This window comes from Rutilus rutilus (assembly GCF_951802725.1).
Source record: "Rutilus rutilus genome assembly, chromosome: 1".
In the NCBI taxonomy this organism is placed as follows: Eukaryota; Metazoa; Chordata; class Actinopteri; order Cypriniformes; family Leuciscidae; genus Rutilus; species Rutilus rutilus.
The window spans coordinates 6,913,181-6,926,956 of NC_140209.1; the positions used below are offsets into that span (position 1 = coordinate 6,913,181).

The following is a 13,776-nucleotide window of genomic DNA, read 5'->3' on the forward strand; positions in this document are numbered from 1 at the left end:
TCAGTGATTATATGTAATCACTTTTGTGGGAGTTTTTTTTCAAAATATTTTACTGTCCACATTAAAATGAACTGTCTAACTAAATTCATGTTTTGTTGTGATTTATTTAGTGAATGTCTTGAATTTTGCACAGGTTTTGGCGTACCCATGGATTTATAAATCTTAAAAAACGTTTGTGCGGACGCACACTTTTAGGATGAAAACTACGTAAAGTTTTATAGGCTACATGATGCCCTTACTGTTCTCTCAGATTTTCCTGACTGATTACTCCTCATATTTCATATAAAGACTGTGATTTATTACTGTTTTAAGGTGTATTTGTGTTCTTAAAAGCATTATTTGAACTATATCCGCATGACCGCATCCATCTACAGGTAAACATTTTGTCTAGTCTTTTCCCTCCTCTCAATGCTTCACTCTCCAGTCCAGCAGGTGGCGGTAAGTCATGCTTTTGTTTTCAAGATTAGTTTACAGCAGACCTGGGCATTGTACGGCCCCCGGGCCACATCAGGCCCTCTGGCTATCCTTGACCGGCCCGCGTGAAGTATTTGGTAAATTAGAGCTGGAGCCCATAACTTTTTTTGTTTGTTCAAAATGTACAAAAATGATATATTGAGCGAGTACATCATGAGTACATTTTCCAAGCCGTGTTTTTGTCTTATCATGAATAACTATGGTACACCTATAATCAGTGTTTATATTCAGACTATTTTAGGCCGGTCGGGTTAACCGCTGCAGTGACATAGACTTGTCATAGACATGAGAGAAGTAGCTCCGGCTGCAATGTTCTTCCGCAAGACACATGCAGTTCTGTTTATTAACCGCTAGAGTGCCAACAGTTATGGACTGCTGCTTTAAAAGTCAAGGCAACTGATTTTTCTACATAAATTATATTTATTGCTTTTTTATATAGTTAATGTGATGCTGGTCTTTGAAATACTTGCTTTTTTGTATAAAGTTGTGATGCTAGTTTTTGAAATACAGCAAAAAAAAAAAAAAAAAATCACATTTTCAAAACTGTTTTTGTGAATGTTCATTAAATAGTGATATAATTGTGTGCTCCATATTTTCATTTCATTCATTTGCTGTTTTTTATAAAGAGAAATAATATATTGGGAAGAACTGAGTTAAGTGTGTTGGTCCGGCCCTCTACAACCGCCCAAGTTTCTCATGTGGCATCTTGTGGAATTAATTGCCCACCCCTGGTTTACAGCTTGATCTCTGGTGTTATCAGGGCCGGAGTGGGGCCACTTTTCAGCCCGGGAGTTTCAGGCCCAAGACCGGCCCACTTTTTCCATGGTGGAATTCCAAATTAGTACTTTTTCCAAATTGGATAAATGAAGCAACAGTTCAGCTCTTACTATTATGTAGTTTGTATTAATACCATGGTTCAACAAGGTTAAATAATAATTCACTTAGACTTTATAAGAAGCAAGACTATTCCAGAGTTTAGGAGCTAAATGTGAAAACGCCCTCCCTCCTTTAGTGGACTTAGATATCCTAGGAATGAAGAAGCCTCGAATTTAGTGATCTTAAAGAGCGTGATGGATTGTAGGGCGATAGAAGTTCCGTTAAATACAGGGGAGCTAAACCATTTAGGGCTTTATAGGTCAGTAGTAATACTTTGTAATTGATACGGAACTTTATAGGTAACCAGTGTAGAGATGATAGAATTGGTGTTATATGATCATATTTTCTTGATCTAGTAAGAACTCTAGCGGCGGCATTTTGCATTAACTGTAGCTTGTTTATTGAGGATGCAGGACAACCAGCTAATAAGGCATTACAGTAATCTAGTCTCGAGGTCATGAATGCATGAACTAACTTTTCTGCATCAGAAACAGATAGCATGTTACGTAGCTTAGCAATGTTTCTAAGGTGGAAAAAGGCTGTTCTTGTAACATATGAAATATGATTTTCAAAAGACAAGTTGCGGTCTAATATAACACCCAGGTCTTTTACTGTAGTGGATAAAGTAACAGGACATCCTTCTAAATTAAAGTTGTATTGTAAGAGGTTTTGTGGGCAGTTTTTTGGACTAATAAGTAATACCTCCGTTTTATCTGAATTTAATAGCAGAAAATTACACGTCATCCAGTATTTTATATCTTTAACACACTCTGTCAATTTAGATAATTTATTATTTTCATCTGGTCGTGATGAAATATATAATTGAGTGTCATCTGCATAACAGTGGAAATTAATTCCATGTTTTCTTATAATATTACCAAGTGGCAGCATATATATTGAGAATCGCAGAGGGCCTAACACAGATCCTTGCGGCACTCCATAGTTTACTGACGTTATCTTCGATTTTTCCCCATTTAAACAGACAAAATGGTAGCGGTCTGATAAGTACGATCTAAACCAGCTTAATGCCTGTCCATGAACACCAGTGTATTTTTGTAGTCGATCTAAGAGTATTTTGTGATCTATAGTGTCGAACGCAGCGCTAAGATAGAGTAAAAAGTCTTGGTCAGAAGCTAGAAGTAAATCATTTGTAATTTTAACGAGCGCAGTTTCAGTGCTATGATCCGGCCTGAATCCTGACTGAAATTTTTCATAGATATCATTTTCTTGCAAGAAAGAGCCCAGTTGAGCGGACACAACTTTTTCTAGTATTTTAGACATAAATGGAAGATTTGAAATGGGTCTGTAATTTGCTAGATTATTATGATCTAATTGTGGTTTCTTAATAAGAGGTTTTATAACTGCCAACTTGAATATTCTTGGAACATGACCTAAGGATAAAGATTAGTTAATAATATTGAGAAGAGGCTCTTCCACTACAGGTAACACTTCTTTCAGTAGTTTAGTGGGTATTGGATCTAATAAACATGTTGTTGTTTTAGATGAAGTGATAAGTTTATTTAGCTCTTCCTGTCCTATAGTAGTAAAGCGGTGTAGTTGTTCTTGAGGGATAATTGAGGCTGAATCATAAGACACCATTAAAGATTGTACATTTACAATTGTGTTTCTGATGCTTTCTATTTTCTCAGTGAAGAAATTCATAAAATCATTACTACTAAACTGTAACGGGATATTTTGCTCAGGTAACGTCTGTTTATTTGTTAGTCTAGCCACAGTGTTAAATAAAAACCTTGGATTATTTTGATTATTTTCTATTAGTTTGCGGAGGTGCTCAGCCCTGGCCGCTTTTAGGGCCTTTTTATAACGTGACATACTGTCTTTCCACGCGATTCTAAAGACCTCTAAATTAGTTTGTTTCCATTTACGCTCTAAATTACGAGTTTCTCTCTTGATAACATGCGTAGCACTGTTGTACCATGGTGCTTTCGTTTTCTCTCTAACCTTTTTTAATCTAATTGGTGCAACGATGTCTAATGTACTAGAGAAAATGGTGCTCATAGTGCTAGTCATTTCCTCTAGTTCATCTGTTTGTTTGGGTTCACTGAGCAACTGAGATAGATTAGGTAAGCTATTTGAGAATCTATCTATAGTGGTTGGAAGGATTGTTCTGCCTGGTCGATAACGTGACGCAACATGACAAATTTCAGCAGTACGTAGTATGCAAGTGACCATGTAATGGTCAGTGACTTCATCACTTTGCGGTATAATATCTATATTGGTTGGATCGGTTCCATATGATATAATTAAATCGAGTGTATGATTAAAACGATGAGTTGGTCCGGTAACGTTTTGCTTGACCACAAAGGAGTTTAATAAATCTGTAAATGCAGCCCCTAACGCATCATTTGAATTATCTACGTGTATGTTAAAATCTCCAACAATTAATGCTTTATCGACATTGACCAATAGATCTGAGAGAAAGTCTGCAAACTCTTTTAAGAAATCAGCGTAAGGCCCTGGCGGTCTATATACAGTAGCCAAGGCTAGAGATAAAAGGGATTTCTTTCTTACATCTAAGAGCGTAACATTTAGCACAAGTACTTCAGATGAATTAAACTTGTCACCTGTTTTCTGGGTAACATTAAGAATATCTTTATAGATTGTTGCAACACCGCCGCCACGACCAATCAGACGGGGCTCATGCTTATAACAGTATCCTGATGGAGTAGACTCATTTAGACCGAAATAATCATTTGGTTTAAGCCAGGTTTCAGTAAGGCAAAGTACATCTAAACTATTATCTGTGACCATTTCATTCACAATAACCGCCTTAGGTGTGAGTGATCTAATGTTTAGAAGACCTAGCTTTATAAATTGTTTTTGTACACTAATATTGAGATTTTCTGGTTTAATCACAATTAGATTTTTCCTAGATCCTACAGTAGATTTAATGTTTGACCTCACTAAACGAGGAATAGACACAGTTTCAATATAATGTTCTACATTGGTACTTATATCAATTAAGTTTGGACAGCAAAGAGTGTGATTTGGACTTTGACTTACTAGTCATATGGTGTGTAACGCCTTGGAGATGTTGTCCGACAGAAGAGCCGCTCCGATTCTGCTGGGGTGAAGGCCATCAGCGCGGAAGAGCCTAGGTCGCTCCCAGAACAGATTCCAATTATTTACAAAGAGCAGTTTCTGTTCATTACACCATGACATTAGCCATTCATTTAGAGCAAATAATCTACTGAACCTTTCATGTCCTAGTCGGTACGTGGGAAGCGGTCCAGACACGATGATCGTTGTTTCAGGCGACCTGCGCAGCGACATCAAGAACACGAGCACCAGGGAAGCAGTGAGTGCGCACCTTACCTTTACCTATGGTGGCGTGGACATGCCGGGCGATGGAACTGCCGATGATCACAGCGTCGCGTTCCGTCTCGCGTAGAGGGGAGAAGCGGTTCCGTGTGGAGATCTCAAAGACCGGGAGGGGCAGAGAGGTCCTTGCTCTGGTCCGGGCTCGCATCTTCCGCTGTGGAATCACCCAGGGTCCATGGTGTTGTGTCGGTACCGGAGTGAATGAAACCAGGGATGATCGCGTCCTGGGCAGAGAAACACACGGAGTAGACGAGGTCGGAGTAAAAAGGTTACTACCCACTGACTTGTGAGCATCGGCGCGTGATGTTTCAAGCGCGGATCGCCGATCTCGCAGCTCGGCCTGTCTCTCTAGTAGGTCGCGGATCTGCTTCTCCACGGATTCCAGCTCTAACTGCACAGAATGCAGCTCGAACGTGTCCTCACCTGCACTCAAAGGTAACGTTAGACACACATCCGTTATATTCGCCATTATAGCAGATGTGCTATGATGGCGAATTATAGCTTTCAGTGATACGGGTGTAAATAAGACGATCGATTGGCGCGACCACGCGTGCAATGCTAGCGGTACATGTTATGTGACATCAAATACACTTGTGGTATTACATTTTAACATTTATTCACAACACATACCATGACTGTTCACAGACATCTCTGTACCCTACAAACTAAGGTAAAAGCACAATAACACAAAGAATGAAAGGGCAACTATATATGTATATAAGTACATTACACGACAACAGTATTGCACCTGTATGCCCCATCATACAGGATTAACAATGGCACTAATGGCACCATCCATTAGTAAAGTCGTGTCTTTTGGATGAGAAAAGTTTGCAAGAATAGCAGAACACCACTGCAGAAAGTATAAAAGCCACTCTCGTGACACAATGTGACCGTTTAGTAAGTGAGTGTGTAATAAATCATTGGTAAGGGAGCGAGTCGTGCCACCCAGACTGCTATCCTGCCCTACAAAGGCAAAAGACCTTAAGTCGCTAGAGTGTGGAACTGAGAAAAATGACTTTAAAGATTTTTAGTTGTCCCACCAAATGAATTATAGGTAGGACACTGGAAATCTGGCAAATATATGTTTTAGTAATGGAAATTATATACATAAAAAAATCTTGAGCTCAAACTTGACCTTTGACCACTATTTTAAAGTTACTGTACTCTGCCTTTGTATTGTCAGCAAAAAGTGAGAAGTCATGCCAAGGCAAAAGGCAGTAACTTCCACATTATCAATATTTGGTTGCTGATCACCATTAACAAAATCATTATAGTAACACCTGTATAAAATCTAGTGATCATGGCATTTATTTTGTATGATTTACAATTATTTATAGCCATCTACTTATTGCTATCCTGTGCTTTGGTTGCATTCTGATGGCATTATTAATACATTTGACATGACAAAATACCTCCATAGATATATTAGTCCAGCGTCGTCTCGACCGTGTTTAGGGCGGGGCTGAAGGCGCAAGCGAAGTTTTGGCACTCTGCCAGCTATATGCATGAGTGTTTCAACCAGGTCCTGTACCCGAACTGGGTGAGGCGGGGCTTTAGTTCTTGGTTGTATTCATCTGATACGGCATGTGTAACATTTTTCTGTCAACTCTGCATAATCCTTCGCGATCGATATCGCACGTTTGTCGATGGAGCGGTTTCAGATCATACTAAATGTTCTGATCGCGTTTGTTTAGGACAAAGCTCTGAGGACATCAGAAGTTACAGGGACTGATGGCAGCTGTACAAAGTACACAGGCTACACCGTCATTTTAATTGTAATGGACAGTAAAACAAAGGCAGAACACCGTACAATCTGGTAGGTAGCATTATATGATAGAACACCGGCACGGTAACTTCATATTGACGCGCGGCTGAACAAAGGCAGAGTACCGTAACTCAATTTGAGAGCGGTAACTGGTGTTACGGTCTTCTGCCTTGGTTTCTTATGGGCTTTTGGAAGTTACTGTTAAGACAACTCATTATTTTATCGAAAAAACAACGGAATTGATTCAAGATACTCATCCACATGATAAAGGAGGTCTTGAATGTGCCAAAAAAATATAAATAACTCATTTTCGACCAAAACTGCCATTTGTGATTATTTGCTGCTGCATGTGTTGCTTAGCAACCTCTTTGGAACTACATTGCTTGGCGGAGGAATAAATGTGTTATAACCACTGATCAATATAATGACTGGATAGCTCATGACGTACTAAACTGCCAGCAGGCAGTGAAGCCACCGCAAGTGTTCGAGCGGCCGTCTTACTATTCCCTACCAGCAGAGGGCTCCAGCGCCCGTTTTACAGAGATTGGTAGCTCCGACGGCACTTTTAAAAACATATTCGCTCATAACACTAGTATATGGGGCATAGAGTAAGTAAAAATAAATCGCTAGTTAATACCACTAACAAGGCTCAAAATAGCCTCACACTAACACGGTAGCATAATGAGGGTCCTTACATACAAACCGAAGCATTGAGAACTTTGTAAGTGTTCAGACAGTTTAATAAGAAGATATTTTATAAAGACAGTACATTACGCGTTGACATCCAGGATCCATCTTGGAAAACAGTCTCGGCTAATCGAGCCGTATTTTAAATTCAAATAAATATCACTTGCTCTCAAATGACATAAGACAGTTAACCTTAACATGCTAAATTCAATGTAAACCTAAATTAAACATTTTAATAAATTTGTAATCCCACAACAGTTATCCCTAACTTTTTGTTGTTGCTATCCCTACCTAAACTGAGCTGCTCACATGTGTTAAAGACAACAACAACTAAAATTATGTAAATAAAATGATTACTTTAGATTTTAAGTTATATATAGACATATTAAGAAGGACATCTGTTGGATATGATGTGTTTGCTGCTGATCTACAGAAATGTTATGAATCTGAATAAACTTACATTTATCAGATGCTTTTATTCACAACAACTTACAATAGAGGCAACAATATTCATCGTCTACAATGCCAGTTTAAAAAAGAAGCTATTAGGAACTAATTTGAGTAAAGAACAATCTTCTTTTAAAGTAATATTCTTAATTAAGGGACATTTATTTGAGAAGCAAAATGACAATGGATAATACATGTTGTTTTCTGTGAAACTCATAACATGCATAAAACAAAAATGGCATGGTGTAACGAGCGAGAGTATAACCATCAGAGGACACGCCAACACCACCACACATCCACACACTACATTAACAAATGGACTACAAGACCAAAATCTAATTCATTTGGGAAGAATATTGAATTATCTTTGTTTAATAAGGAAAAGGAGCAGAAAGGAACGAGGAGTCTGTTGATTTCCCACACGACCGCTGTGTGTAATTGTCGTTGCCAGGTAATCATTTCTACAAATTTCTCTATTTCTGAATTGTTGTTATGATCAACTGATGATTTTATGATTCAGGCGGGCTTACAAAAGCAAAACCCCAAATAAATACAATACATAGCCTACCAATGAAATAAACAGTGCTCTTCAAGCAGGTCTCATAGTTTTCAGGTACCGCAATTTAATAAAGTAGGCTAATGTGTGTGTGTGTGTGTGTGTGTGTGTGTGTGTGTGTGTGTGTGTGTGTGTGTGTGTGTGTGTGTGTGTGTGTGTGTGTGTTCTTCTGTCGCATCATCCAGGTGGAGCTGCACATTGAGGAGATTCCCCCTTCCATGTAAAGCGCTTTGAGTACCCAGAAAAGCACTATAAATGTAACAAATTATTATTATTAAAGTTTAAGAGCAATGAGTAATTTTTTTCTTTGTCCTTTGCTGTTTGGTTAAGTGTAGCTACTTGTTCTAGTCAGTTTAATGTTTCATTCACACGATGAGGCTTCATGAAGTCAGTTTCCACAAAATAAACTGAAATGATTACTGTCAGATGTAGCGGAATTTCCTTATACGGGTCCTAAGGGCACTTCTCCCGGAAGAACCGCGGGCGCGCGCGCACTCGTAGACCAGAGCAAGAGAGCGAAAGCAGTTCGCCATCAAAGCGCTGTGCTCGGCTCTTGGAAGTCAATGTCACCAAAGAAGTGGGTTTTTGGTTGCCAGGGCAAGACAACCCTGCACAGATTCCCAGAGAACCCAGCGTTAAGGGACCAGTGGATGGAGTTTGTTTTTCCAGAGCATCAATGGAGTTGTGCAAGACTGTTTGTTCCCTGCATTTCAACGATGATTGTTTTATAAACAAAGCCCAGATCGACGGATTTGCAGATCGTCTAATGCTTAAGGATCGAGCAGTCACAATGATAAAGGTTTGCGGTCGTGCGTTGGAACCGGGCGGTGAGTAAAACTGCTTCAAATGTCTCTGTGTGTTGTTAGCTCGGCGCGTTAGCACAGATTTAGCTCCGCCCACACGGCCTGCCTTCAGCCGCTCGTTTTTTTCCGGAAAGACTCGGTACAGCCTATCTTTCTTTTATAAATATAATAAAACTAAAGACTTTTTGGAGATTTGATGGATGCAATACTACTCTATAGGTACTCAAAATTAACAGGAGATTGAGTGAAAATGAGCATTTCACCCCCCCTTTAACATCCTTGATGTGTCATTACAAGTGCACAGGTCATGTGAGTGATTCCTTCAGAGTGAACACGGGTGAGTCTGACTGCAGTAGATGTGAAAGATATGAATAAAAGTGATGTTATTTCAGCCAGCGCACATACCTGTATTTACATCCTGTTTTCGGTCAAAAGTCGATTGTCGAGTTCACGCACATTGGTTTAGTTACCAATGATCATCACAATAACACATCAAGGATGTTAAGAGGCTTAAACGCAGGTTTAAACGCAGGTTTAAAACGTGCCCCATTGAAGTCAACAGGGTGCAAATTTTAAAAAGAGGATAACACAGTGTAGGCAACACCGATTTTTGTCGTTGTTCTCTGTACTGACAGCACTCCAAATTTACAAAAAAATGAGCTCAATGTTAAAATTGACCAGAGTTCTCCTTTAACAATGGTTGCTTTTGAAGTAAGCGATCGAATATTCGGCAACCCAAGCTTTAGCATTTGCTCATCTGTATTATAGCTGTTTTTTATTTGTTGAACATCAATTAAATTTTTAACCTTAGATGAGTTTAAATGTTTTTTGTATGTCCTAATTCGGAGAACAGACACAGTCTCTATATGATGATATCTAGGTGAAAGATGCTCTATGTGATGGGATTTATCTGACCTTGGTGACGCGAGGCCGCAAGCAGACGGTCGGTTTAGCCAGTCTGTCTGCTTCCTGACCTGAGCCCCAGATTGTCATGTTTGAGCTCTAAGACTATGTGCCATATTACTAGAGAGAAGAGCAGCACCATCCCAGGAGGGATGAATACCATCTTTCAACAGGTCAGGTCTGCCCCAAAAACTTAATCTGCATTGCTATTTGTACTCGTGAATACGTAGACCACAAGAAGTAATTTTTTTTTTAAATCACATGCTAGCTGGCAACACAGGATTCCATTCATTATGCTAAGCTAAGCTAGCGGTAGCGCTGCCAAACTAAAACAATGCATGCACTGAGACAAAGATGCGTTTGCCCACCTGTCTAAATGTAGGAAAGGTTTGTTTTAAATAAAAGTGTATTATAACAGTATATAAACTTCCTTATGTGTGATTTAAAGAAGCAGCTTACAAATAATTTTTAACCTTAAATATTAGAATGATGTACCAACTGGGGTTCCTTATGGTTTACTTTACAGCATTAGTTGAGAGAGATTGTTTTCTTATGTACTGTACCTGATAGGCCCCAACTTAATCAATATGGAATCAGATTGTGTCAAATGTTTTTTTTTTTTTTTTTTTCACAGGCCTTCACAGGGGAGAGACTAGTGGACACTTCAGGACTGCGCTGTCGTCGCGTCCAGGCGCAGGTCCTTCAGGTCCTGAGGGAGGTCAGCGCCAGATATCTGACAACTTCCCATGCCTGGAGTTGTTTGTTGAAACCATGATTACGTTTATGATTGTTTTGTTTTTTGTTTTTTTTGCTTATGCAAGTGTTTAGAGATGAACATTCCTTTGTTAGTATTACTGCCGATTGAATGCACTGTTTAGAGTTAGAACACTAGACGTCCGTAGTGTGTGTGTGTGTGTGTGTGTGTGTGTGTGTTCCATCTTTAAAGACCACGGTAGTTAGAATTGTTTTCTGTTATTTAGTTGGAGAGTGATCACCACGCATTGAATTTATTGTTTTTTTTAGACAGCGTTATTTATTTAAGGCGGCGTATACGCTGAAGATTTGGGGTTTTGTTTCTGCATTTTTCTTTTGATAGGTAGATTTAGAGGTTTATGTTTTTATTATTTAATTGATTTGGTGACACTCTTGTTTTCTTGCTTTGTTTTCCTTTTATATTTTATAATTTTTCATGTTTTGTAACGTCATTCACACCTTTTAAAATTAAACGTTTTCAACGTTTACTCTGGTATTCCTCGTTGTTTCTGCTACTTGCACACACGGCAACAGTGTCTCACGTAAGTGTCGCGCAATCATCCCGTTTACATCTTAAACACGTTTACATCTTAAACACATTTGCATCTTAAACATGTAATCACAGACGGACTCGATGATGGTGGGATCAGATCATACCGGCTGTTGTCAGACTCCTTGTGCCTACACAAATCTCACTGGATCATTACAATTAATAGCAAAAAGAATGTTTGGAAAAGTAAACTGATATTTACATTGAAACTGGTATATTAACATGCTTTTAAGACTTTTGCACAGTACTGTATGTTTATATATGTAGCACGGTGGTCTTGTGAGGCACAACATTTAGTTCCTCCATATAGAGAAATTTATATATGTAGTTTGTATATATGAATTTATATATTTATATATGTATAATTCCTCTATATGGAGGAACTAAATGTTGTGCCTCACAAGACCACCGTGCTACACACTGTTAGCCCTTGCTGTAAAAAAAGGCCAAATTCGGACAATATCATACCATTTTCCATTAAAACAGTAATATACCGTAGAAAATAAAACTAGCCTACAGGAATATACTGTAAATTAACAGTGCTCAAAGTCGACACTCAGAGGCTGTTTTCCCAGTCACACCCTATACCCTCATCCACTATTCCCTACATTAGTTCACTAATATAGTCCACTTGACTGAAAAGAAGTGAGTGAATTGAGACACTGATGAACACCTGATAAGCAGAATCACTGAACGACAGAGAATCAAGAACAGAAAAAAGTGAAAAAGAAACTACAACTGACTTCCAGCCACACTGAGTGTGAAACCAGTTTACAAACCAGTTTAACATTATTTCTTTCATACATGTACTAAAGTTCTTGTTGAGAATTAACAGAGATTGAGTTAATAATAAAGTTTGTTGTCACCATAATGGAGATCAGTGTTTGCTTTAGTTGGTCTCTTGTCCCATGACTTCTTACCATCCGTCTCTCTCTGACTGCTGTAATAGTGAGTTTATAAAGCACATTTGTTATTGCAAGAAAAAGTCAAGAGGAAGATTATTAGTTGTTTTTGGTTTGTGTGATGGTTTAACATTCATCCTGGACATGTCTGATTTTCAGATCTTTCCTGTATATATTCTTTGAATTTATGGGTATTTCATATTTTGCATATTTATCTGTGAATCTACAACATGAAATCAACATTTCTGTAATTAGGTCTTCTGAACAATATCATAATCATATAGTGCATTAAAACATGTTTAACTCCTGCTTGACTCAGACACACACAGACATCAACAATCAGCACATGAATCTCAACAATGGTGACAATCAAAAGTTTCATGTCGCAATGCATGCTGGGTTCCAGGATAATATAAAACTCCCAGCATGCACTGCTGCATGAATAATAAAAAAATATTGCCACCATTGTTGAGATTCATGTGCTAAATTGTGATATATCTGTGTTTATAAAAGACAGCATAGCACTGTTTTTTTTGGTTTATGCATGATGTGTTAAAAAAATAAGTCATTGTAATTTATTGCTGTAGTTTCACAGTGGTGCTAATGAAACACTTTTGTTTGAGGATTAAACTCTGAATGAGTGAGAATAAATTCCTTAGTGAATGAACAGGCTATATGATGATTTTATCACCATAATCACAATCATTCATAAACTGTGTGTGTGCACAAGTGTGACTTGCACAAAAACAGCTCAAGCAGCAAAAGAAACACTAATGTTTTAGCATCAGCATCCCAACTAAAGCAAACACTGATCTCTATAATGGTAACTTCAAACCAAACATTTTCAATTAAACATCTCAACAACAACTTCTGTAGATGTATGACAGAAATAAAGTCATACTGGTTAATAATAAGTGTAATAATGTGTAATGGCTGGAAGTCAGTTGTATTTCTTGTGTTTCTCTATTTTCTGTTCTAACAGCAGGTGTTCATCACTAATGCTCAACAATCACTTACATATTCTCTTAATTATCTCACTGCAACACTGCGTCAGTGTTACTTTTTACTCTTTGTAGTGTGGATTTCCCTGTGGGGTTGAAAGGGTTAACAGTGTAAGATAAAAAGACACACCCACAAAATGTATTTTAACAGTAATAAACTGTAAGTTATAAAACAGGTTTATACTGGCAACACTGTTGCCAGTAGTTTACTGTAAAATTTATTTTTTGGGTCACCATTGTGCAGAAGAGTAGAGCCTGTGCTTTAGTCCAGGAGAAGATCTACTAACATTGTTGATACGTTGCATGTTGCTTTATTTAACAGGCAGTGACTGGGTAGTTGCTGGTCCAGTGAAAATCTCTTTATTTACCAAAAAAATTTTGTGGTTTCAAATGAAAGAAGTTCACAGTAATACTTTGCTCACTTTATTTATGCATTATAAATTTTAGTTAATACTTTTAAATGACAGTTGGTCAATTTAAGACAGTCGGTTTCTGCAAGTGAAATTAGTTAACTCGAGTTTTAGTGCATTTTTACAGTAACATACTGTAGATAACAGTAAATTACTGGCAACAGTGTTGCCAGTATTTTACTGTAAAAAAACCCGGTAAGGTCTAACAGTGCATATATACATTTATATATAAAACAGATTGAAAAACAAAACCTTTGAGTCTCCTCTCATTTTTTGTTCAGGTTACCTCAACAAATAACCTTAA

At 38.1% G+C, this 13,776-nt stretch overlaps 1 protein-coding gene across 1 annotated transcript in view; it reads left to right on the forward strand.

Moving 5' to 3' along the window:
- LOC311302652 (uncharacterized protein) overlaps positions 1–11,457 on the forward strand; it is an 81,656-nt gene extending 70,199 nt beyond the window's left edge. Inside the window, exon 2 of the mRNA XM_084428661.1 lies at positions 10,491–11,457. Within this exon, the coding sequence (XP_084284787.1) occupies positions 10,491–10,512 (22 nt within the window). The 3' untranslated portion in view covers positions 10,513–11,457. The remainder of the gene's footprint in view (positions 1–10,490) is intronic.
- Positions 11,458–13,776: the final 2,319 nt, after the last annotated feature.